A 23,559-nucleotide genomic window follows, 5' to 3' on the forward strand; every position below is an offset into this window, starting at 1 on the left:
ATCTAATTTACACAAACAAAATCATGGTTTGACTTTATAAAGAGAGTTACACAGGACATACTTATACGTACCCTTAAAGGGGTATATCTCACTGAGCGGCGAATGCTTACGAACGTTGCGAATTTTGGATTCGCCAATTTTCTGACGAATGTTGGCGAAAATTAGAGACATTAAGCGACTTTTGGCGATTTTTAACAACAACTAGCATAATTTGAGCGAATGTTTCTGAAAGTGTATGCAAAAGTCAGTTGGCCACTATTAGCGACCGTAATCAAATGTTAGCGACGGTTTTTGCTGAGATAAGCAGCTATTTGCCACTATAAATTGTAAACGTTTGGGAACTTCTGCTTGTAAGATTTGCTTGTAAGAAATTTTACTAACTCCTGGAAAAGTCCCAAGCGAATCTATGGACCCAACCCCATACAAAGGGTGAGCAAACCTTCCCCATCATTCCAATTTCTTCTGACTATAATCGAAGAATATTTTCAAAATGGATTTCCAGAATCCGAAATGAAGTTCTGCCACGAAGCGGTCCTCCGTGCTGCCCTTGAAGAACCGCTTTGCCTAGCTCCTGCTGCTAAAAGATGAGGAAAAATAACAGAAAAGACGAAGTACGAGGAAAAGAAATCCTGTTTGGGCCAGAGAGTGGTTGCTGCAGAGAACAGACTTCGGTTAATTATGAAAGGCTCCTGCAGCAACTACATGATCTTGACCTACAGCAAAATTTCTCTCAATGGCTAGATTTTATACCGTAACCATGATTACGGTCACGTGTCGGTAGCATTTTGACGAAGCAGAAGAACTTCAGCGAAACCGTCTTAAACCATTTGCAAAGACTGTCTTGCACACGCTTGCAACTGTTTTCTGAAAATGTTCAAAATTTATTTGCGATAAGAAAAACTGTTTGCGACAAGGAAATATGTTTACGAATTTTCTTGCAACTTTTAACGAACCTTTTGCAACCTTTTACGAACCCTGGCGAAATCCCAAAGTCGCTAAGTTTACAAGCATCAGCCGTTCCGTGTGATATCCCTTTAGCTGAAGAAATGAACACGAGAAAGAGAGATGAAGGGATAGAGGAAATAGAAAACGCGAAAAAAAAAACACACGATTAGTTTACGAAGTGAGAGGATCTGTGTAACAGTTTGTAAGGTAGGTATGGGCAGGGAGGTGGTCTTCCACCTCCCTGGTATGGGTCTTCATTTTAGTTTTCATTCGAGGCAAGAACTTTGGCTTCAGACACAGACGAATATTGCATACACGATTTCAATGTGTCGCGGAAATCTTTTGTCTTATGCCTCGAAGGCTAAAGTTACGAACGATTACCCTGGGTAGGTTTGTTGTGGTTGTTGTTGTTCTGGGTTTTTGTTTGTGTGTGCGTGCGTGCATGTGTGTGCTGTAATGACTGATAATCTGACTGTAACAAAGAAACAATAGGAAACACTGGTCCATTGATAATGAGCTCTAATCTGATCCGGCTCAAAAGGGCGTTCTTGCAATTTGTTCGCTAAGCCACATGAATGGCAAAACAATTTGTCGAATTTGAAGTGACCATGTAGTATACCTAAAATGTTCTTATTTATATCTTTTTATATCTCCAATCGACAACTGCAGACACGTCCTTTGACATTCATGATGATTATATGTCAGGGATAGAAATTTCTGACAATTCTGCTTTGCCCTTACCCACCTGCATTCATCCCTGTCTTGAAATCTCGCATCTAACACCAGCCTATTTGACCTGCAATCTCTTTCAAGTTTCAAGGGGTCTAGGGCAATTACCCCCTGGGCAATTACCCCGGACCCTTACGAATTCCCCTGCCCCTAATCCTAATCCTGAACCTAACCCTAACCCTAACCCTAACCCTAACCCTAACCCTAACCCAAACTCCTAACCCTAAACCTAACCCTAATCGTTACTCTAACCTAACCAGCAACCAGTATTTAGCCGGAGGGTAATTGCCCTCTGGGGGTAATTGCTCGGATACGAGTTTGCAGACCTCTGTCTTTTATCTCAAGCAACTGTTTATATGCCAAATTCTTTAGTTCCAATCTCCCTCTTTGTCGCCAAAAGAGACAGAGCGAGAAAGCCTTTCAACGAAGCTAAATTTTATAGGTTTGTGAATTTGCAAAATCATATTTGCATTGTTGTATCTATTATTTACTGCTACAAAGCGATACGTAATCGACTTACCATTACAATTGTAACAAAACACGACTAATGATTATATGATCATTAATATATCTCATCATTAAAGCGCCAAAACTCGTAAGCATTATGACATTACATATGAATCGTATACATCATTTTGTCTACTTACCAGTTATCGTAATACCAAGCTCCATGTAACCAAATTGCGCAGTTACTTTATTTACTGACAGTGTAAAAATTATCAGCTTACACTGAACACGAAGACGGGGTAAAATAACGAACTTGTAAGAAATGAAGAAAGATCTCGTAGTACTCGTTTGCACTTACTCTGTCTAGCAAAGGGAAGCACATGACAAATCAAGAAAATCCGAGATATAAATGTTTTTAGATTTCTGTACTTTTAATGCTGGAGTTTTTTGTTTTTTCTTTTGCGATAGTCGAATCACTCGTCCTACTGACGGATACAGGTCAGCACTGAACATTGCACAGATGTCAATACAAACATATGGGATACCCAATTGCTCATTTATAGCAATTACAGTACTACTTTTGGCGCATGTAACTTGCGTCCCTTCGACAAACTAAAACAGTACTCACTCAAACTTCAACATGTTCAAACCTCCGTCACTGCAAACGTGTTGCACACGTAATGTCCTCTGCACTCTGCGCCGGGTGTTGGTTTTTACCTCATCCCAGGAGCACCATCCTTTGGTTTGGGGAATGTTAATTGGATCCGCTAGTATGGTGGTTGGATTTACCGGAGCCACTCCGTGTTTGCTCACCTTACGACTCGAATAAATATCGGATGAGTAGAGGATGCTTAACCTAACTAACACTATAACCAGCTTGTGGGAAGAGAGAAGGGGCGGAGCTATAACACGAGGTCTGCATTGTGACTTAAAAAGAAGAAGTAGAAAGGGATATACAGTTGTGTTACTGTGAGAAAAGATGTTATAAAACAAGGGTCGTGGTTCAATTTAGGATGAACATTTGGGTCAAAAAACGCGGAAAAGATACGTCAAATACATTGTCAGAGCTGAACTAAGAATTTAACCTCTTTGTTTCTTTCTTGTCATTGACATTTCATGACGTTTATTCGATGACAATGTACATGAACTTATAATTTCACAGGAACAGCAGCTAATTATTTCTTACAACAAATTCAGTTTATTTTCTTAGCCACCAAACGATTTCGCAGCACTACTATAAACGAGAATACAGCCATCATCAATCCAGTAGGGGAGAACAATTTTTTATGTATGATTTTCCTGTTCAATTTTTAATGGAAATTGAAAGGTTAAAACATGACACGGAATCTTAGAAGGGGACAAAATATTGGTTTCAAATGTTAAAAGTAAACCTAAGCCGTTGCTTAGGTTCACAGGACGCTTATCTCGGAACTAGACAATTACTGTAATCTGTTTAGGAATAAAAAGAATGTACGAGCGTAGAATTCGGACAAGATTAATAACTGTGTCATTTCACATTTTCGCATACATCCTCCTCCAATGAAGACTAGAGAAAATGTGGATAAAGGATGTATCTTCACAATGATCATGTCACTTTTGGTTTGTCCATTGACCATCAAAGACTTGGTAATTACAGGCTCTTGACTAGCTAAGGATAACAGCATGTGAAGTGTCACCGAAAGAATTGGCTTTATCCCCACATATCGCACTGGCTGGGCACACATATTCTTTCTGCAAAGTATCTAATGCTGCTAAAAAGAAGGAATGACAAATTAGGACACAGATTTCTATCATCACCCATCCCTGCATAATTCGAGTGTTGACGTATCTTCTCTAAGTAACTTATAAAAACGGTCATTTGAAGACACAGAGAATTGTATACCTGCTGAAGTGTTAGTGTTATTTGTTGCCAATTTAATGTAATTTCCGCAATTCATCATCCTTATTTCAGGAAAACAACATTGATGTGATCATGGCAGAAGTTTTAATGGAGTTCATACATGTTTTCTTCTATTTACTGAATGAACTCCATTGCAAAGTCAGAACAAGAAGGTCATTCAGGAAAGCCTACCTTGACACTCTTTTAGCACTTTGCAAGGTAAGAGAAAATAATGGATTCACTATACAGTTAGTTTCTCCGATGCTCATTCAAAATAGATCAATGGATGTGAGTTATGATGTAACGTAATTCTTAACTCTTTAGAAACGCCGATGTGCTTACAAGTCATTTGAAATAAACCAGATTACAAACGTCTATGAACACTGGGAGTAAAATATATACATGTACATGTATACGGATGTAGGGATGTTTTCCCCCTCTGGGTAAAAAAAAAAAAAAAATAAAAAAATAAGGAAGGCCGTGTACGCCATGAACGTGGTGATTTTGGCCGTCGTAGAAACGTTAACATATCGACTACTGAGTACTTGTGTGAAGTATATCAGTACCACGACGGCGAGTCGATCACTGTTTACGTTAAACTCTTTATCGAGACATTGCACTAGATGTATTTCCTCCATGCAAGGTGGGTGGCTGGAGGCAAATCGTAAACAGAGATGCCCTTTGTGCGTTCCCTTTGAAAAGATGGTACGGAGGGAGGTTCATCTCACCTCCCAGTGATGATACCATCGTGTCACCTTGACCCACTGCTTATCACCGTCTCTTTTAGGTTTGCACATACCCTTAACTCGTGCAGGAATGAAGTTTGATAAGACATTTTACTTAAATTTGTACACGTATCCACTGGGTCTTAAACAGAAAATGTATCATTGGCAACTGTTGTCGACTTTGTACAAGATTTTCTCTTCCAAATCGTTCTCCATTATAGGCAATGATATGTTATCGAGTCGAGAGATACAAACAAGTCAGAATGTTGTGTGAAAACTATACTCAAATTTTCAAATGAAACATCTTCCTCATAGGTCTATAATGATTCTCCAAATCTACTACGAGTATTTCTGTAATTTCTCCTTCTCTGCGTCATTTCTCTTTTCTTTCAATATCGATTTCTTGGTCCGCCCCATTCATTCTTTGAATGTATAACTTAAACATGGTAACATCATCAAAAAGTCAGGTGTTATGAATAAAATATGATGACCATAAAGGGAAAGCCCTTTACCAAGGAAGAAAATATGAAAAAAAAAATAACATAGAAAAAGTTTTCATATTTTTAGCAAAATAAAAGAGGACGTTTGACTTACCTCTTCCAGAAATCAAGAGGATGAAATAACCTGAACATGTGTGCGGTTGTTTATATGTTTGTTTGTGTATTTCATTTTTCCATCCAAAAAGATGGCTGCACTTGCTGGTCTTCCATGAGAGTCAGATGTGTTAGTATTCTGACAAGGGAATGTGTCTTTTTCATGAAAAAACAAAGGCGTAAAGTCTCCTTACAATCTTTTTTTTTTTTTGTATCGTGTCCTGGAGTGACGTCTCAAACCGCTGTAGTCTTATAATCCAGCGATGAAAGAAAAGTCCTCTGCTGTCATATTTTGTCAGTCTAGTGGGTGTGCATCCCATTTCGTTGCGTGCAAAAGCTGGGATATTAAGCAATTAATTCATTGTTTATATCAAAAGGTAGATGTATGAGGAAAGGTTACTGTTGTCAATTTATTTATTTTTTCAAACAACCATATTTACTAGTAGGTGTCTTCTTAATTTGTAATGGCGCAATGACCGGGCACCTTAGAATAATCATGTGTGTATACGTTTTTTTTTTTTTTTTGTACTGCTTGTATAAGGTGGAGTATTTTCAAAGAACCGAAGGTCTGTTTTATAATCTGAAATTGAAATAAGGTTTGTTATTCCGAAAGTTCCATAATACCAAAATGAAATGTGGTTCGTTTCCCCTAATGTTCCTTACTATGCATGTTTTTCTTTGTTTTCGGATGAACAAACGTTAATCCATTTTCGGCTAAACGAACCTTAATTCATTCTTGGATAAACTGATCTTTGGAATAATGCGCAAATGTTCAGATAAATGAATTTTTCTTCATTTCTTAATTTAAAGCAAATATCTATGGGTATAGGAAATTTGAGCGTTTCGGAATAACGACCCTTCGGAGTAACGAACATCACCCATGTTGTATGTACTGCGACTTCCCATCTCATGCACGTTCCAATACTATCGCATGTCATGGGCAAGTTTGTTTGTTTGTTTTTTCTGTTTTGATATACTGTATATAGCGTGTGGTATATGTGTATACATTAATGATACGTCATTTGTCGTTGTGCAGCTGAAATCAACCAAACGCTAATGACATGAATGGCAAAATGTTAAGAAAAGGAAACTGTTATGCTTTCATAAATACAGGCGTATACACAGCAATTAGTATGATAGTGTACAGTGTAGTCACATGTAGTATGTATTACGTAGAATCTGTTTGAGAGTGGAGGGTGTTGAATTTGCTCAACTTTAAAGGGATCGTGTAGTTTTGGTTGAGACCTAATTTCTGGTTTCTAACATTTCACAGTGAGATAATAAGAAATCTGTTATGAAATATGAAAGAGCATATAATTCCATGAGAAATTTAACGTTTATTTGATGAAAATTAGTTTTGAAATGGCTGAGATATTCAAAACAGAGCGATTATAAGAAAGTGTGGGACCCACATTTCAATACGATCGCTTTTTTTAACTTTGTATTTGGATGTTTCATTCCAAGCCCGATTTCCATCAAATAAACTTTGAATACCTCTTAAAATGGTATGCTCTGTTAAAGTTAAAAGCCCAATTCTCATCTCCACCAATACCGTACCCTCCATTTAATGAATATAAGAAAGACAAACCAGGCTTAATACGATTTGGTCCTTTTAAAGAGAAAAACTACATGTACCCTATATACGCATAACTATTTCTGTGAAAACAGGTACATGTATACGACAAACTTAACACAAGAAGAACTTTGTTTGCAAATATCACTTATCTCTATTATGTCTTTGGAGCCTCAATGATAAAGAAAGGCAAAAATAATGGAGAATGTCTTCTGTCAAATCCAGATTCATATGACATTAGAAAAGAGGCAATATTAACAAAAATGGCAGAAACTTGACATGTCATTTCAAATCACGAAAATAAAAAATAGTACTTGGTTTTTAAATTTGTCTCATGAATTCTAAAATTTCTCAATTGAAAGAATGAAATACAGAAGTTCGGTTCATTTTAAGACTTTTGCTGCGTACATTTGAAATTGAGTTGACAGAGAATTATTTTCCCCCTTTACTTTAAACTTTCCTATTGTTTGAGGATATGAAGAGATTACAAGGTAAAGAAAACTTATACTAGTCAATCATTCATGTCTCTGATTGGGTTAGTTTGGTCTTTTGTTATCATTTACTATCTTGAAAGGCATTTGCAAATGAATGTTTTTTTTGGTCACTTTCCTGCCTTGGAGGACAAAGACGAATGTGTTCACTTATGCGTAGAATATCTCTTTGTATTAACCTACCAGATTGCTAGCCAATTAGATAACCTTTCATATACGGACATAGTAGGGCCTATATGACACAGAAGATTTTTATCAAAATCTTCTATGAAAAATATATACTGAAAAAGCATTCACTTTTTTCCTTTCTTTTTGCCGAGGGTAAAACATAACTGGTACTTCCATAATCTCACTATCACAAAGATGTGCACATGAACACACCCTGAATTGACTACTGTCACGCTCGGTGACGTTTGTTGCGACACGGATTGTCGCCCCCGTCACGGATTGTCGTCTGGCGACAATCCGTGATGAGGGCTGGCGGCACGGATTGTCGCCCGCCCTCGAAGCACATTTTGCTGGGTAATATCGTTCTGGACACAGTCATTGAAATACTATAATAACACATAACTTACATGGCTACATCCATGCAAACATGCCACGTAAAAAGTCATGGTGAGGTTTCAAGGAAGTGTGTATGTGCGCGCGCACATGATAATTTAGTGTCCGTTTGTGCGTGTGTGTGTGTGTGTGTGCGTGTGTGTGTGCGTGTGTATGATGGAAGAATGTGTTTATAATGTCAGCTTTTTGCGTATGTGTTTTTTAGCTGCGCTTGGGGAGGGATACCTAGTAAGCTGTTGCTGGCATAAACGTTGATATTGATTTTATCAGCAGCTTTGACTTTGATGAGTTTCTTTGGCGGATTTGTTTATGAATTTGGAGTGGTGCTTGCGTGCGGGCGGATGCTGCTTTTCTGCATACGGTCCATTATGTCTTATCTGTCAACATTGGGAAGTCGTTTCATCAGGAAGGAATGTGGTATCGGTTCGGGTGTGTGTGTGTGTATGTGGGGAGGGGGTTACATTTCGTTATTGCAAAAGTTCGTTATTCTGAAGGCTCTTCAGTCCGGTTACAGCTCGTTATTCCGAAGGTTCGTTATTCCGAAGGCTCTTTATTTAAAAGATTCGTTTTTCCGAAGGTTCATTGTTCCAAATTTCATTTTCGGATTAACCGATCTTCGGAATAACGAACCTTCGGAATAACGCCACAAATTTTCGGATTAACGAACCCCTTTTCATGTTCGGATTACCGAACTTCTAGGTATAGGGAATTTGCGTGTTTCGGATTAACGACCCTTCGGAACAACGAACCTTCGGAATAGCGAACCTTCGGAATAACGAACAGCACCCTTTAGTCAGAGGTTCCTTATTGGAAGGTTCGTTATTCCGAATTTCATTTTTGGATCAACGAACCTCTAGGTACAGGGAATTGTACAGGGGATGCTGTAGACGATTACGTCCTTCGACGTTTTCTGTTTTCCACTCGCATGGGAACACAGAGACGCGTGGGAAGCCACACAACTCGTGTTGCCAAGCTGCAGCGCATTTACCTGAAGGAATGCTACAACACACTCGGAGCGGTGGAGAGGCAGAACCGCAAAGTCAAGTTACTACATTTCTCCCACATGGTCATTTTAGGTGGCACCCATATACGCATGACATCGCTTGACCATTGGTGCTGAATATTTTTTCCTTGTACTATTTGAATGTATATTTTTCGAAACTCGGAAAGCAATTTTTGGGTTGGGGATGAGGTGACAGCATTTTTTTTTTTCACTTTTCTGGCCGGGAAGGTGTGGGACAGCGATAAACGATATAAAATGAGAACGAATTTAGTATTTCCATATAGTCTTACCCACTTTACGCTCCATGGATATTACTTTTTTTTTTTAAATTGTATTTGGGTGTGGGAGGGGTGTCCGAATGTCCTAATGTTGTTTTTTTCTGGAAATGTAATAGGCTTTGCTTTATTATAACAATTTCCTTAACATAACCCAGAAAGTCACGAATATCGCTGCACAATGACAGCGTAACCACAGTTTGTCTATTCCATGACTGTAAGTAATAGTTTCTTCAGTCTGTTTAACTTATCTATCTAGATAGTATTCTATTTGAGGTATAATTTTGTTATGTAGTCTTTACATTTATGATGTTTATCCATATTTGAGCTGCACAAATAAAATTCAAACTTCATGTTCAAAATTTCATATATCTTTCATTACTGTAAAGCAAATTAAAGAAATGCGAAAACTATTCACAACTTGTACGTAAATTCAATTTCAGTTTTCCCCAGTGTACAATGTAAGACAGTCCAATATGTGATAAATTTGCTGTCATAATACATTGACTTGGCAGGGATCGTCATATTGTACATAATTATTTATAACAATCTGTAACTATCCGAAAATATCCGCAACTCTCCGTAATAGTCGCAAGTGTTCCGAACTATTCGAAAGTTTATGCAAGTTGAAAGAACAAAATTACGTGCCAATTCGTAAGAATATCCGCAGGTGGACGCAAGTATTCGCATTTGGTCGTATCTCTCCGTATCGCCCGCATATTTTTTCCCGTATGTTTTGTAAAAATGCTCTGGTGACAGTAAGAGATCCACGGGTGTCCGCAGAAAAAAAAAAAATGACTTATTTGGACGTAACGCCGGACGCAGAGCATTATGTGACTGGGGCCTTACGTAGACACACGAACGCTCACACACAACACACATACGTAGGGCCTACGTAGCCCACGAACACCAAACCCCTCAGATACTCATGCAGGCACAAAACTGCGCCCACAAACACGCACCATCACATACCCTTTGATATACACATACGTCACTATATACCACATACACACGTACGCATACAGGCACACGTATACACACAGACAAACAAACCACTACCACTATACAATCACCACACATGCACAGTTTCTACATATAATTGTATTATTATACTCCAAACACACACACACACACACACACACACACAACAATACGGAAACTCATACACAAGTCACTTATTGTACGCACCTACATATCATACACAGCACATATCATGCAGCTCACAACAAACACACACACACGCACACACACACACACACACACACACACACATACGCATAACTTACCAGTCATACCCATCCCACCAAAGCTTAACACCGGAGGAACCACCCCGAGCCCGGGGCGACAATCCTTGACGGGGCGACAATCCGTGTCGCAACAAATTTTTTGCCATCATGGATTGTCGCCTTCGAGGTCAAAAACTGGGAACTGCACAAGCGTCACGGATTGTCGCCAGACGACAATCCGTGACGGGGGCGACAATCCGTGCCGCCAACTCCGTCACGGATTGTCGCCCCGAGCCGGGGGCGACAATCCGTGTCGCAACAGACGTTACTTCCTTTGAAAACAACTAGTAATTCCCCAGTTGCAACACCTCATGATGATGTCGCTATGAACTCTGACTATGCTGGCATCGTGGGTAAACATTTCACTCAGCAACGTGTACAGTCAAGGTCGTACCCTTGGATGATAACATGAACCAGTCTTCAGAAAATAGTTCCTCGATAAATCTCTCTTTTTTTTTTTCAAACTATTTCAAGCGTCTGTGCACAACTTCTTTTTTTTTTATCCTCAGCTGCGATTGTTTCCTGTGAGTGGTTTCCCTAACAACCTAACCCAGACAAGCCGGTCCTTTCTTCATGACCCGAGTTCGGATGAGATGGGTTATAAAGTTCAAAGGTGAGATGAGAATAACGGCAACTTCGGTAGGCACATACCGGAAACATAAAACATTCATTGAGGAAGAAAGAAGCGAGAGAGAGAGAAAGAGGAGGGGGTGGGAGGGAAGAGGGAGAGGGAGAGTGAAAGAGAGGGAGTGGGAGATGGGGTTGTTAGGATGTTCCTACACGATGTCTTTCTCATGTTTTGTTTTGTTTTTCATTAGAGGAAGTACGTCTTATATTTTGTATCCCTGTGCGTTCACTCCTTCGCCTTTTACAGATGCCAATATTGATAGAATTAACAATGACTTACTATTTGGTAGAAAGTGTTTGTCTGACAGAGAAAAAAGGAAAGTGTAACTCGACCTGAGTTTTCTTTTTTTTTTCTTTTCAACAGTTTTAGAATAACTTGTTAAGAACATTTGTAATCTATTTACCCAGAATGAAATCTGAATCAAAAATTTCGCCTGGATGGATTGTGATTCTTCCCAACAAATTGGAAACTTGGCATTTCACTGGTATAGCAACATTGTGTGGTATGACAGGATTAATTTTGTTCGCACTTTGTTAAAAAAACAACAACAAAGATTCCAACTTGCCATATGAAATTCCTGTTCACCGTTGGTCATTGCATTTAAGAGTGCTTATAACCCACTCCCCTCATTTAGCCGCTGTTGTCATAAATAATTATCATCTCATAGTTTTTCACTTTTCCATGAGCAGCATTTATTTCATCATTTAAAGACAAGGCATTTATTCCAACACACTTCAATCCCGCCGACAGAAATTCCACAAATAAACATTTGAGTTTTCGATATCATAATTATGCTCATAATTATAAATGTTGTGGACTCGACAACATGAAAGTTAGAAGAGCCGGTGAAATCATGGCCTCTCCAATTCCTTTGTGCCCAAACCTTTTCTGAGATTTTCTGTTTTAACTTGAGCTTGAGGACATCATGTCCTGCACATCAAATTGTATTTCATCTCTATGATGGGGTTTTTGTTTGGGGTATTTTGAATTTTTATATAAATGAAAAATCGGATTTCATAATGTTTCGATGTCGAAACAAATGGATGAGTTGTGAGCCGATGACATCATGGCTTGTCTAATTTGCATTATGTGATTGACATTGTTTTCAATATCTGCAAAGACATATTCAATTTCAACAATCCACTGCCTACCTATATTTTTGAATTTCTTATTGTTCTTTCTCTTCCAACTCAAATATCGAATACATTTATCTTTGATGTCTTGTCTCAGTGATGTGCATGAATATATATTGCATAGGATTTGGGTCATTAAGTACGTTCTACAGCTTGTCGATGAAGAAAGATCTATACAATGCGTATCAGAAAAAAAAGGTAATCCAACATTGGAGGCCTATTATTTTATAATTGTCAGCTATGGAGAGCACAATGTTGGTTATGAGGAAAGGAGAACCCTTCCTCTTTCCATTGATACCTAATCATGTTGACAAATGTCATGAACTTTAAAGACAACAATGACAAATTTCACTTTTTCCAAGTTTGCGCGTTATTGTGAACGAGCAATGAATGTCTCACTGCATGGATGATTTGCCATTGAAAGTGGTCAAATCATTCGGACAGCCTGCACGACTGCAGATTCGCGTTTAGGTTTTCTTCTAACATGTCTAACGTTTTATGGTTCATAACCTTCAACATGACCATGTTGCCGATGACGTGGCCATTCTCATTAAGGCAAAACCATTATCCTCTCGTGTCCTATTTTTTTTTTTGTCTTTTATCTTCACTCCACGCATTAAGCTGCTTTCTCCCCCCTCTCTCTCTCATACACACACACACACACACACACACACACTCACACACACACACACACACATACTACTTTGTTTCTCTCCTCTCTTTTCCGGCATGACAGCGACTTAGTGTATAGGGATTTGTTCAGGGTTTTTGTTTCGGATAAGTTAGGTTATAGGTCTTTTTGTCTTAGTTTCTTTGTTTCATCCATTTTCAATGCTTATCAGTCTATCGATCATAGCAATTTCTTGTATTACGTGTGGGGGGAATGCAGCCTACAAGCTCAGCTTTTTAGCATTCCTCCCCATTTCCAACATTTTCCTATACCTACAAGTTTTCTGTAAATTTATCCTTTACTCTGTATGATGAAATTTATGCACTGTATTCAATTTTTGTAATATATTTATATGTTTCTGTTGGAAATGAAAAATAAATGAATGAATGAATGAATGAATGAATGAATGAATGAATGAATGAATGAATGAATGAATGAATCCATTTACTGTCTTCATATTCAAGACGTGGTTGTCAATGGGAGTTGTGTGTTGAATATGAACAGAGAAAATGGACTGTGTGGGTTGACCTATGTGGGAGCGACCAAGTTATCGGACAAATGACCATGTTAAAGGTTATGGACCATACAATGTAAGGAGAAAGCCTTAAGACAAACCATAAACATAAACTATAAACACAAACTTGCATTCGTACAGGCTGCAAGCCTATTTGGCAACTTCCATTAACAGATCTCATCCATGTAGTGAGACATGCATTCATTTGTTCCTTCACAATAACACACAAACTTGGAAAAGTCATTTGATTTGTCTTTGTTGCCTTTACAGTTCATGTGTTCAGTCATGCATGAAAATTGTCAACATAATTAGGTATCAATGGAAAGAGCCAGAGTTCCCCTTTTCTCACAACCAATACTATGCTCTTCGTATAGGTGATAATTATGAAATGGTAACCCTCCAAAGTTGGATTACTTTTTTATACGCTCTGTATAGGTATACGTATGATTCGACGTAAAGCCTCGTCCCATTTGCTGTCACCAGCCGATGTTTTAGGTAGGTAGATGGTTAAAGTATCATCATACAGGTTGTCACGTTATCTCGTTGTCATGGAAACGCATATTCTTGATTGGCCTCACTCAGTAAACACAATTCGTCTCTCAAGTTTACAAAATCAACCTGAATGGGATAACATGGAACACTCAATGGACACATTCTTAGACTGTGTTGCCTTTCTTTGCGCCTATTAACATAATCTTTTGAGAGAGAAAAAAAAAAGGTTCCAGTGTTTGAATGTTTTTTTTTGTTTTGTTTTTTTAATCAAACACCCAGAAGGTATAGTAGCTAGATCTGGCATAGTAAAAGAACTTAGTCGAACTTGACAGAGGTGAATGACCTCATTCTTGGTCTTCCGTCTGTTCCGTCTTCCGTCTTCCGTCGAAAAGGATGGAAACTGTACACTACACGCGATATTCTTTTTCTTTCACATGCTTTTCTTTTTCACCATTCATTATAGGCCTATGCATAATGATATTATAATCATTCGGTATCGTTCTAAGACTGTACTTCGCGATGTTGTACTGACACATTCACCTTTTCCGTAAAACAAGACTATACATTCTCTTCTCTTTTTTAGCTTTTTTTCTGTCTACTTTTTACATAAAAACCTTGTTTTTGTACATTGGAGCATGATAAACTGTACGATTATTCAAATTTCTAGAAACATTTTGTATTCTTTGATATTGTTCTTTATGAAATTGGCAGATATGGATCGTACTTTAAAAGATGTAACAGGAATAAAGAGAAAGAGCAAGACAGACTCGAATGGAAAGAAAGGAACTTATGGGAAAAGGTGAATCCAAATTTGTACGGACATCCCAATCCACCCCTAATGAAAGCAAAGTTTGTCCCTATTTAACTGTAGTGGAAAGAATATCAGAAGGAACTGGAGGGGTCGCTGACGATCTAGAAATGTAAATCAATGTCAATAATAGTATAGGAAATTTAATGTACGTTCATTGCATTTTATTTTATTTCATTTCATTTTACTACAAACTGTACTCTATGTTTTGTTTTAGCTAAAATAGCATCTTAGTGCTTACCACTAGTGCTCTTCCATTTTGATTTTTATCATTACCCAGTTTAGTTTTGCCGGAAAGTTTAACTAAAATTGCTATATTCATACATACCTTTATACTGGTCTGATAGATATCGTATAGAAGAAACTCACCGGTATAGAAATGGGAATAGTGGCAAGAACGTGCCTTCTCCCTTCCTCCAACCGTCCGGCATCTCTTTTTGAACGACTGTTCTCCGACTTCCCAGCTTCCTTTTCTTGGTGAGAGTGGTCCTTCCGTAATGCGAGTTCGATGATCCTTTTATTCCCATCAAAGTTCTTTGACATATCATCAGTATCGAACAGCCCTTCCATCGCGCGCCGTGCATTTCCGGTACCATTACGCATCGCGTCGTGTTTGGCGTCACTGCCGTGCAGACTTTGGTGTAAGGTAGCGGTGCCCTGAACAAGTGCACGGCCAGGAGCATCGGGGATGCATTTCTCGGTGTCGCGCAAATGGGAAACATAGCCGAAAACCAGCATGAACATAGCCATTGTAAATAGACAAAGAAAAGCGAATGCAGTGTAGAGAATTTTGATATGAAGAGCACACGGACACACATTCTGACTGGCCTTCGCCATACTGAATCACTTGGTTTCAGCGGAGGAGACTTGGGCAACACCTCTGTTTCTGAAAGTGATCTGCGTTCCACGGAAGACAGAACCAGCACTCTGAAAAACAGATGAGCTCTTTCTCATTTTTTTTAAGTGGTCGCTGGATGCAAAGCGGAGCGACCTATTGGGAGGAGAGGGAAAAGAAGGGAGAGGTATATGGAGGGTGGGGAAAACTGGGGAAGGGGTGAATATTGGCGTGGATTGGGAAGTGTTTGGAGGACAAGGTAAGCTAGAGGGGGAGAGGTGGGCGAGGGCTGGAGGAGGTGAGGGGTGGGGTGATGAGGGAGGGAAACGATGATGAAAGGGGTAAGGTGGCTGGGGAGGGGAAGGGAGACTGGACGGCGGAAAGTGGGAGGGGTAAGGAAGGCTTGGAGAGGGAAAAGAGAGGATGGGAATTGGAACGGAAATGGGAAGGGGTAGGGGGACGAAGAGTATTGACAGAGGAAGGGAAGAGGAAGAAAATATAGGACAGGGAGGGACATGGCGATAATTTCTTTAATCGATGCTTCATTGGTGTTACACTGATATTGATAGCGTAGATTTGGGGGCTTCTGTGTTAACAATGTGAAAGCTTAAATCATAAGAACAAACCGAATAGTTCTCTAATACATATTTATGGCTTTCATATTGAAATCAGTAAAAACCTTTGAATAGCTAGATACGACCATACTATGATTGAAATCCAGAGGCTCAAATCATTTGAAATATTAAAGTAACACCTTCAGATCGCTTGTCCATTTTTGAAGACGAAACACATATATTTCTTTTTGACAATCAGGCTTTAATGCTTAATAGCCGGCTATTGTATAATTCTTTTCCAGTTTTGAATTTGGAGACTTTTTGATTGTTTACTCATTGCCAATGTGTATTGTCGTTCATACGGACTTGGGGTGGCCGTTTCCTATAGTCACCACGATCATGAGTGTAAAATTGCTGTCGTAGGTGGCGCCTCTTCATGAAGACGTTCGACTCGTCATTAAGTTATGAAATTTGTTTACTGCGCCAGCCCTGTCACAGTTATGCTGTAAAGTGTAGTACATCGTACTAAGTATGACATAGCAGTGCAGCGTCACGTGTAATCAGAGAAAATCTTCATCGAAAGCAATTTGAGAGTGCCATGGAAAGAAATAATGGGATGAAGGGGAGGGGAAAAAGTGATGACTGACGTTTGCACGGATGGTTGCGACGATTCTCATGTTTACATTTCGAATTAAAGGACAGGTTCACCTTCATAGACATGTGGGTTGAGTGAATGCAGCAATATTAGTAGAACACATCAGTGAGAGTTTGAGCAAAATCGGACAATCCGTTAAAAAGTTATGAATTTTTGAAGTTTCTGCTCAGTCACGGCTGGATGAAAAGACTACTATAGCTTGTGATGTCACATGAGTACAACGATATAAAGGAAGAATAAAGAAAATTCAAAATATTTCCATGTTTCTCGCATAACAAAAGAACACTCGACTTCTCTCTTTCAGAAGGCAGGGGGAATAATATTACCCTTAACATACGTCAGTAGCAAGTCGAAGAAACGTGCACTTTATTCAAAAAGTAAAGTTTTGTGAAATTTTCTTTTTATTTTCCTTATATAGTTGTACGCATGTGACATCATACACTGTAGTAGTCTTGTCTTCCAGCAGTGACTGTGCAGATACTTAAAATATTTGTAACTTTTGAACGGATTGTCCAATTTTCCTCAAACTTTCACTGATGTGTTCTACTAATATTGCTGCATTCTCTCAATACTTATGTATAATATGAAGGTGGACTTGTCCTTTAATATCCGGTGTGATTACTGCCTGCTGATTTACTTTAAGACTTTTTTTAATGAACTGTTGGATGTCTGAATCATGTCATATATGAGAACGAACAATATGACTGATTATAACATGTCAAGAGCCAAGTATTCAGTTTCTCTATGCACTTGTTTCTCATTGTTCATTTGGACAATCTTGCCAAAATTTCTGACACATCTGACAGCTACACATTCCCTGTAGCGATGACACCTTCGACTACGAGGACACGGGGGGGGGGGGGTGGCTTTGGGGCTGGTGTCCCTCCCGCACACACACTCATACAACGTTCCGCGGCCAATGGAGTGCCCTGTATGACTTCCTCAGTTGAATAATTCTTATCCTATGCTTTCATTGCATCTACCTCATGAAGATTGATTGCAACGAGAAGTTTTTATCGCACCTATCGACTCCTTGGGTTTTGTATACAGGACTTGTGTGGGCTGTTATCAACAGAACAAAATCCCGGATTCTGCGAGTTGCAGACAATTTTCTTTAAATCTAATAAGTATATGATGTAAATGTATCATAATGTGGCATTACGGCATCTGCCATCTAAATTACGGCACCCTGTTGAAGCAGGAAAGTGGAGGTCTGTACCAACAATGATAAATTCAGAATGTTGCTATTCGCATCGACTTTCTGAGGCAAAATTATAATGGAAATTAACAACGATACTGAAAATGATAGCATTGATAAGAAAACTGAAGTGAAAAGGATGTGAAGGAAATCAAAAGAGTCATTCAAAGATGCATTGGACAAAAATGACAACAATACGCGATCAGGGTGTGTCTGGTAGAGAACGTATTATGACTACTAACATGTACTAACATTTTTTTTTTTTTTTTTGTGAGTGTGGTGAGTGCGCCTAGCAGCTGCCTCCCACAGCTCTCTCTACTTTTGCTCTGCTTATCAGTTTCAGCTGGAATATCTTTATAAGGCTGTTGCCAGTCTGATTTCACTAGTTTGCTGACACTGCTAGACAACTTTGGTGCCGGGATTTTGCATTTGAACGTGATATTTTGGAAATCAACTTGTCTGGCTTTAGGCTGTATTGGTCACAGTACTGCAGGGACTTGGAGCCATTACTTCTGTGCAGTACATCGGTGTTCACTCAACTGTACACTGAAGACAGCAATGCCTTGCACCATTAGCCTTCTTTCAATGGTTCTTTTGTGTTTGTCCATCAGCTTGAATGTGGACTATGCTTCTTCATCTATTCATGGCAGGACAGTGAATAGAAGCCATGACCATCACCGCCATCACTATGCAGGGAAAAGGATTCTATACTACAGCAACTCCACCAGCACATTTCGCACTGAGTTGACAAAAGCTGGTGATGTACATCCCAATCCAGGCCCTGGTGAAAACGCTAAGGATCATGGGCTTTCTTCAGCATTTTCTGCACAGGCCATTGTACCCAGGATACAGAGTCTGGATCGAAGAGTATCATACGGCCGATCTGAACTCTTTGACCTACATTGCATCCAACGAATTGACCTGGGTACTTGGGATACCATTAAAACACTAGGGATCTCAAGAAGACGCCCTACCCATATGAGGCTGTAAAGGAGGCAGACACAAAAGTAAGCATGCTGACACTACCAACAAGCATTCCCAGGATCCAAAGGTCCCACCACCAGGCTACGGACGTTGTCAGATGGTTCTCTGGAATGCCAGATCTCTTAACAAGATTCATATGGTGTCAGACATGGTAATCTCGCAACATGTGGATATCTTGGCACTCACTGAGACATGGCTCACAGGAGACGCACATGATGATCGAGCCCTGTCTGATTTTTCCACTGACCTCCCTTCTCATCAGTTTATTCACTCACCCCGAAAGAAGAGATCATTTGGTGGTGTCGGCATATGCCTTCATCGAAGCTACACTGTCCTCGGAAAAAAATGTGGGTACACTTCAATCTTTCGAATACATCAATGTTTTGATCTCTGCCAAATGTCAAAAGCCTCTTCGTCTGGTTGTAGTTTACAGGCCACAGAGAACAAAGAACCGAAGATCAACTTCATCCATCTTTTTGGATGAATTTGCAGTATTTTTTGAACAACTGGCATCTGAATCCAACCATCTTGTAATCTGTGGTGATTTTAATTTTCACGTCAATGATGATAAAGATCGAGAAGCTCTTCTGTTTCTGGACTTGATATCATCAGCCAATTTTACACAGCACGTTGACTTTCCTACCCATCAGAAGGGCCATACGTTGGACTTAATTCTTACCAGAGCCTCCGATGATGTCATTTCCCAAGTTCAATCATCGCAGTTTCTTCCATCTGACCACTCATCTGTCAGCTGTTATGTTAACATCAAGAAGCCGGATCCATCGAAAATTGATATTAGTTTTCGAAAACTTAGGCATATTGACATCCAGGCTTTCCGGGCAGATATTCTTGAGTCTGAACTTTATGAGTCACCCGCCTCAGATCTTGATCAGCTTGTTCTCCAGTACAACAGGGTACTTCAAGCTCTTCTAGAGAAGCATGCCTCTCTGATCACTAGACGTATAACTTCAAGACCGCATTCCCCTTGGTTCAGTGATGGTCTTCGCCATATTAAGCAGAGAGTAAGACAACTGGAGAGAAGATATCATCACTCCCGAACTGAAATCAATCGCCAGATCCTTAAGAATGAATGTCATTTCTACAGCAAGCAACTTGCCAAGGCAAAGCGAGAGTTCTACTCCGAGCAGCTTGACGACTGTGACATTCATCAATTCTTCCAGAGGGTTGATCGTCTGACTTCAGCCAGTGCCAATAAAGGTCCTCCCATCTGATAACGACCCAAACGAATCTGTTGCCGATCGGTTTTCTGATTTCTTCACCGACAAGATCGATGTCCTCGTCAAGTCATTTTAGAAATTACCCTCGGATAATCTATCTCACATCAGTTTTCAAAGCACTCGACACTGTTTTCATGCTTTTTCACCGATACTGCAGAGCCAAGTTCAGAAAATTATTAGAGTCTCGATCAACCTCCAGTCGACTTGATCCAATTCCTGCTTGGCTGCTAAAGAACTGTGTCAATGAATTAACTCCGGTTATTATATCCATTGTCAACGCTTCCCTCAAGGATGGTCATTTCCCTGATTCTCTGAAGCATGCTCATATAACTCCGATCCTGAAGTCATCTAAACTTACTCCGGATGAACTTAAGAGCTATAGACCGGTCTCTAATCTTCAGTTCCTCGGAAAGATTACTGAGAGACTCGTGTTGTCTCAATTTCAAGATCACCTGTCTGAGCACAATCTTTACTCTGAGATGCAGTCAGGCTACCGGTCACACCACAGTTGTGAACCTGCCCTGCTAAAAGTCACAAACGATATTCTTCTCTCTCTCTAGATAAAGGTGAAGAAGCAATTCTGCTGCTATTGGATTATTCGGCTGCCTTTGACACAGTGAGTCATGATGCCCTGCTTAGCCGTTTGCACGATAGATTTGGACTTAGTGACACTGCCCTAGAATGGTTCCGTTCCTACCTTACTAATAGAACCCAGTATGTCGTCGTTGGTGGTTCTGAGTCACAATAGTCTGGGTGCCAAAGGCTGAACCTTGTTTTACCGTCCACCCAATCTTTTTTGACGGTTTTACCCTATATCGGGGACGCTGAATCCGAATCTGCATGATGCAACTTTTGCATCCTTGAGGGTTTTGAGATATTCAAGATGGCCACCAAAATGGCCGCCCAAACCGGAAATTCCCATGTATTTTCTTCTAAATGGTGAGGAAATTGAAAACAATTGATGGTTTTACCCTATATCGAGGGTGCTGAATCCGAATCTGGCTGATGCGACTCTTGCATCCTTGAGGATATTGAGATATTCAAGATGGCCGCCAAAATGGCCGCCAAAACCCGGAAATTCCTATGTATTTCCTTCTTAATGGTGAGAAGTTCAAAACAATTGGTAGTTCTAAGCTATTTCAAGGGTGCTGAATCCGAATCTGGCTGATGCGACTCTTGCATCCTTGAGGATTTTGAGATATTCAAGATGGCCGCCAAAATGGCCGCCCAAACCGGAAATTCCTATGTATTTCCTTCTTAATGGTGAGTAATTGAAAACAATTGATAGTTCGAAGCTGTTTCGACAGTGGTGAATCCGAATCAGGATAATGCAACTCTTGCATCGTTAAGGGTTCTGAGATATTCAAAATGGCCGCCAAAATGGCCGCCAAAACCGAAAATTCCCCTGTATTTCCTTCTAAATGGTGAGAGATTGAAAAACTGTTGATGGTTCTACCCTAGTTCGAGGGTGCTGGATCAGAATCTTGATAAAACTCTTATATCCTTAAGGGTTTCTAATTGAGATAATAAAGATGGAAACCAAAATGACCGCCCAAAATGGAAACTCAGATGTAGACCCCCTTTTTCCTTCTAAATGGTGTAAAATTGAAAACAAATTGATGGTTTTACCCTATTTTGAGTTTGCTGAATTTGAAGCTGCAGGATACAGCTCTTGCATCCTTGATGGTTTTGAGATGATAAAGATGGCCGCCAAAATGGCCCCAAATGGCCGTCAAAAACGGAAATTCCCATGTAGGCCCCCTAATCCGTTCTAAATGGTGTAAAATTGAAAACAATTGGTGGTTTTACCCTATTTTGAGGGTGCTGAATCCGAACCTGGTTGATGCAACTCTTGTGTTTTGGGGTTTTTGAGAATTCCAAGATGACCGCCAAAATAACTGTCAATATTGAAATTTTTGAGACCCCATTCAGCACCCTCGACATTTTGTTGTTGCCATTTTTGCATTCCTTATAGGGTTATCAGATGTCCACGATGACCGCCAAAATAATTGGCAGAAATTGAAATTCCAATGTTAATATTTTTTTTCTAAATGGTGAAAATTTGAAAATAAATTGATGGTCTCACCCCATTTCGAGGATGCTGAAGGCTTTGAGATATTTACAAATGTCCTGTATAAACGAAAATTCCTTGATATTTTCTTATAAATTGTAAAATATTGTGCTATAACGTGAAACGAGGGATTAAAAGCAATAATCCGTATTCTTGAATTCAACTCGGTTGAGCAAATTTGTCAAATCAGCCAACAATTAATGGCATCCAAAATGACTGTCACAATGGTATTGTAATATACTGAGATATTCCGATATGTCTCAAACGGAACTTTAACACGCAATGGAAAGAAAAATAATATTGACATCATATTGAAACGTACAAACACAAAGATAAGACTGAATTTTTTATGCACAGTTGTTATAAAGTAATGCCTGTGGTAGCCAATAAGAGCTCTGCAGACTGATGTGAAGTTAATCCTTTTTGGCTATAAGAGTAATATCAAATTATGGCCTGCTGGTATTTGGTGTCGAAATTTTTTTTGTATTTTTATGAGTCTCGCCGCGTACTCTTATGAAACTTGTGGCATATTCTGATTACGTCACTAGAAATGGTTGCATCCATGACCACTATAGTAGATAATATCAATATAAGGGTAATTTCAAAAGCACTCTGCGTGATTATGATATTCGTAAGTACTGGACTATCAACTAATACCTTACATGTTTTCGTTTGTTTTTACTGCGAGTTACCTGTGATTTTTCCATCCCCTCGTGTGTATATATGATATCGTCGCTTGGTCGACAAGACCCTGTATCTGAAATTTTAGTGAAAATGACTTTTTTGAATAAACAGTCAGATAATCAGTTAATGATGTCCTGTCCAAACCTTAGCTGTCTTACCCCAAAAATGAAGCTACCATGGCATGTCAAAGGAAAAGTTCTCTCATTTGTTATAGTGCTTTGGCTGCCATGTTTGTTTGCTTTTTGTTTTTGTTTTTGTTTTTCTCTCCTGAACATGTGACATTTTGTAGATACGAGGTTTGTCGCCACATTTATTATATATGATATTACATCATATTGAAGAAAAATTTGAAGCAGAACTATAAAAATGTCCAACTCTTGTCTTCAACAATGTCATCAAGACCACCAATATAAACCAATTAACCAATGTGAGTGTTCATGGATGAAACGATTAAAACTGTTCATGGATTAAAACAGGTAATGTTGGGAATCTCGGTATACTTCTCTACATCACTATCACTATTTGATCGAGATGGGTATGTCTTGTCCACTGATTGTTAGTGTTCAAAACGTATCCATGATATGTAGA

The 23,559-nt window shown here is 39.3% G+C and overlaps 1 protein-coding gene across 1 annotated transcript in view; it reads right to left on the bottom strand.

Moving 5' to 3' along the window:
• Window positions 1-15,648, bottom strand: part of LOC139739392 (uncharacterized) — a 54,998-nt gene extending 39,350 nt beyond the window's left edge. The window contains exon 1 of the mRNA XM_071650012.1: window positions 15,122-15,648. Coding sequence (XP_071506113.1) covers window positions 15,122-15,589 — 468 coding nt within the window. The 5' untranslated portion in view covers window positions 15,590-15,648. The remainder of the gene's footprint in view (window positions 1-15,121) is intronic.
• Window positions 15,649-23,559: the final 7,911 nt, after the last annotated feature.

Source organism: Diadema antillarum, unplaced genomic scaffold, assembly GCF_040938485.1.
Source record: "Diadema antillarum isolate AM-2024a unplaced genomic scaffold, OU_Dant_1.0 seq00000798_RagTag, whole genome shotgun sequence".
In the NCBI taxonomy this organism is placed as follows: domain Eukaryota; kingdom Metazoa; phylum Echinodermata; class Echinoidea; order Diadematoida; family Diadematidae; genus Diadema; species Diadema antillarum.